Below are 2,899 nucleotides of genomic sequence, written 5' to 3' on the forward strand. Positions count from 1 at the left end.
ACTCGCCGCCTCGCTCCCATTGGCCGCCGCTGGCATACCCCTGCCCGCCCCGCCTTCCGAGGCGGCCGCTCTGCGCCCCTCGCCTCTATGGTCCGGCTGCCATGCCTCTGCGGCCGCTGCGCAGCCTCGCGCGGGGGCTGCGGGGTGCCGCCGGCCCCGGCCCCGGTGTGCTGCTCTCCACGCCCATCTTCTACGCCAACGCGCCGCCGCATATCGGGCACCTCTACTCCGCGCTGCTGGCGGACGCGCTGCACCGCCACCGCCGCCTCCGCGGGGCCGCCCCGGGCCGCCTCTCCACGGGTGAGCGAGGCCTGCCGGGCGCTGGGCCGGGTCTTCCCCCGCGGCTCGGCCTCGGGTTTCCTGGGTGCCCCTCTCTGCATCCGCCCTGTGTCCCGGGGCTGCCCCGGGGTCCCGGGGCTCGTGTCCCGGGGCTGCCGCGGCTCCCTGCTGTCTCGGGTTTCATATAATCCTCGGGCCGCCCGCGGGCCCCGTGTCCCTGGGGCTTTTCCGCACGGCTGCGCAGCTCCCCCGTGTCCCCAGCAGCGGCAGGGGAAGGCCAGCCCCTGTCTCTCCTCCACTTGACCATCATGGCACTCGTGTCTCTCCGGCATTTCAGGGACTGACGAGCACGGGCTGAAAATCCAGCAGGCTGCGGTGGCAGCAGGAGTGTCACCGCCGCAGCTGTGTGCCCAGGTGTCGGGGCTGTTCCGCCAGGCCTTGACCCAGGCAGCTGTCTCCTTCACCGACTTCATCCGCACCAGCGAGCCCCGCCACCAGCGAGCCGTGCAGCATTTCTGGGCTGCCCTCCAGGACCGCGGGGCACTCTACAAAGGGTCATACGAGGGCTGGTACTGCACCCCCGAAGAGTGCTTCCTGCCCGAGAGCCAGCTTGCTGACCGCAGGGACACCCAGGGACGCATGTGCAAGGTGTCTTTGGAGACTGGCCATCAGGTAACAGTACCTGCACCTTTCATGTTAAGTTTAGGCAGTCCAAAGTACACTCTGCCTACCTGTCTGTCACTTTGTCCTAGCAGATTTTGGGGGTTGGTACCCACTGAGATATCAGAGACTGTTTTGCAGGGAATTATCCTCCCTCTTCACCCTATTAGTGTGTGTTTGTGTCATTTATCATGCAGAGAGGCTGGAGAGGGGCCAGCAGAGAGCTCCCAAGATGGTCAGGGGTACAGAACACAGACCTACAAGAGGTAGAGGGAGCTGGGCTGTTTTAATTTGGCAAAGAGGAGTTGAAGGGATGATTTAATAGCAGCCTACAATTACTTGCAAGGCAGTTACAAAGACCACAAAGCCAAATGCTTCTCGGTGGTGCCAGGCACTAGGCAAAGGAGTCAAGCCACAAGCTGTGCTGTGGACATCAGATTGGGCATTAGCAAAAGCTCCTTCTCCAGGACAGTGGCATGGCCCTGGGATGGCTCCCTGGATATGTGGGGAGCTCCACCTTTGGGGGTTCCCCACCTCTGTGGGGCAAAGCCCCAGCCACCCTGGACTGGTGCTGGCAAGAGCCCTACTGTGAGTGTGCAATGTGGAGGGCCCTTCCCACCCCTACTGCTCTGATTCTGTGGACTCCCTGTGAAGGTTCATTCTGGTGCGCGGTGGTAGTTTACCTATACAGTGAAAAGATGCCCTCTTTTGGGAAATGCTGGTGCAGGACCAAGGACTGTGCTGTTCTGTATTTACTGGGAGAGGAACTGCATTTCTGTCTTTTGTTCATTGCTCGGATCCAGCCTAGAGACAGTTGGTGCATGTGGGGCTGCAGTGATTCTCTTTCTGATGAGGTGCTGGGGACTGACTGGCCAAGGAACAGCTCTGCTGAAAAGGCCCTGGAGGTTTTGGTAAACAGTAAGCTGAACATGAACCAGCAATGCACCCTGAAGGCAAAGGCAGCCAACAGGATTATCCTGGGCTATAGGAACAGAAGCATTGCCTGTTCGAGGGAAGTGATTATCCCCCTCTATTCAGCCCTCATTAGAACGCATCTAGATATTGCATCCAGTTTTGGGTCCCCCAGTACAGGGAAAATGATCAGTAAACTGGAACAAGTTCAGGGGAGGCCAACAAGATGGTCAGGAGGCTGTCATGTGAGGAGAGGCTGAGGGAGCTGGGCTTCTTCAGCCTGGAGAAGACAGGGCTTAGGGAGGGCCTAATGGCAGAAGCTCCTCAATATCTACAAGGAGGTCATAAAGAAGATGGAACAAATTCTTCCAGTGGTGCATGGCAGGAGGATGAGAGAGAATGAGCTTAAGTTGAAAAAAAAAAGAGAGGTTCAGACTGGATTTAAGGAGAAACTGTTTCCCCATGAGGACAGTCAGGGAGTGGAACAGGCTGCCCAGGGAGGATATGCAGTCTCCATCCTTGGAGGTTTTCAAGACCTGACTGGCTAAAGCCCTGAGTAACCTGGTCTGACCCCATAGCTGACCCTGCTGCGAGCAGGAGGTTGGACTAGAGACTTCCAGAGATGCCTTCCAACCTGAATTATCCTATGCCCCTAAGATCAGGGTTGTTTGAAGGTCCAGAGAGATGCTACTCAGATTTCTCTGCAGGGAGGATATTCCACTAATTGTCCGCAGACAAACCTTGAACAGAGACACTGGTTTTAAACGTTGTTAGAATTACTCTGCCCTTTACCAGTCTCTCTGTATGCTGCAGGCTCTAACTTACCTGTTCTCAGGAGACAGCCTATTTATAAACTCTTCTCCTCTTCCCACTGAACTGCTTTGTACTGCTCTTCAACTGCACCTTTTCTGCAGTTGGCTAACTGCTCTTAGCACTTGGCAGGTGACCTGAGGAGGGTTCTTCAGAGCAAAGCACCAGACTTGGTCAGCATTTTGGAAGAAAGGACTGCAGTTCCCAGTTTGCCAAGTTGGCTCTTCTATCCCGAGTT

At 56.9% G+C, this 2,899-nt stretch overlaps 1 protein-coding gene across 1 annotated transcript in view; it reads right to left on the bottom strand.

The window, feature by feature from the left end:
- Positions 1–295, bottom strand: part of AIFM1 (apoptosis inducing factor mitochondria associated 1) — a 21,737-nt gene extending 21,442 nt beyond the window's left edge. Inside the window, exon 1 of the mRNA XM_026072134.1 lies at positions 39–295. Within this exon, the coding sequence (XP_025927919.1) occupies positions 39–212 (174 nt within the window). The 5' untranslated portion in view covers positions 213–295. The remainder of the gene's footprint in view (positions 1–38) is intronic.
- Positions 296–2,899: the final 2,604 nt, after the last annotated feature.

The sequence above is a fragment of the Apteryx rowi genome, unplaced genomic scaffold, assembly GCF_003343035.1.
Source record: "Apteryx rowi isolate R43461 unplaced genomic scaffold, aptRow1 scaffold_338, whole genome shotgun sequence".
Lineage (NCBI taxonomy): Eukaryota > Metazoa > Chordata > Aves > Apterygiformes > Apterygidae > Apteryx > Apteryx rowi.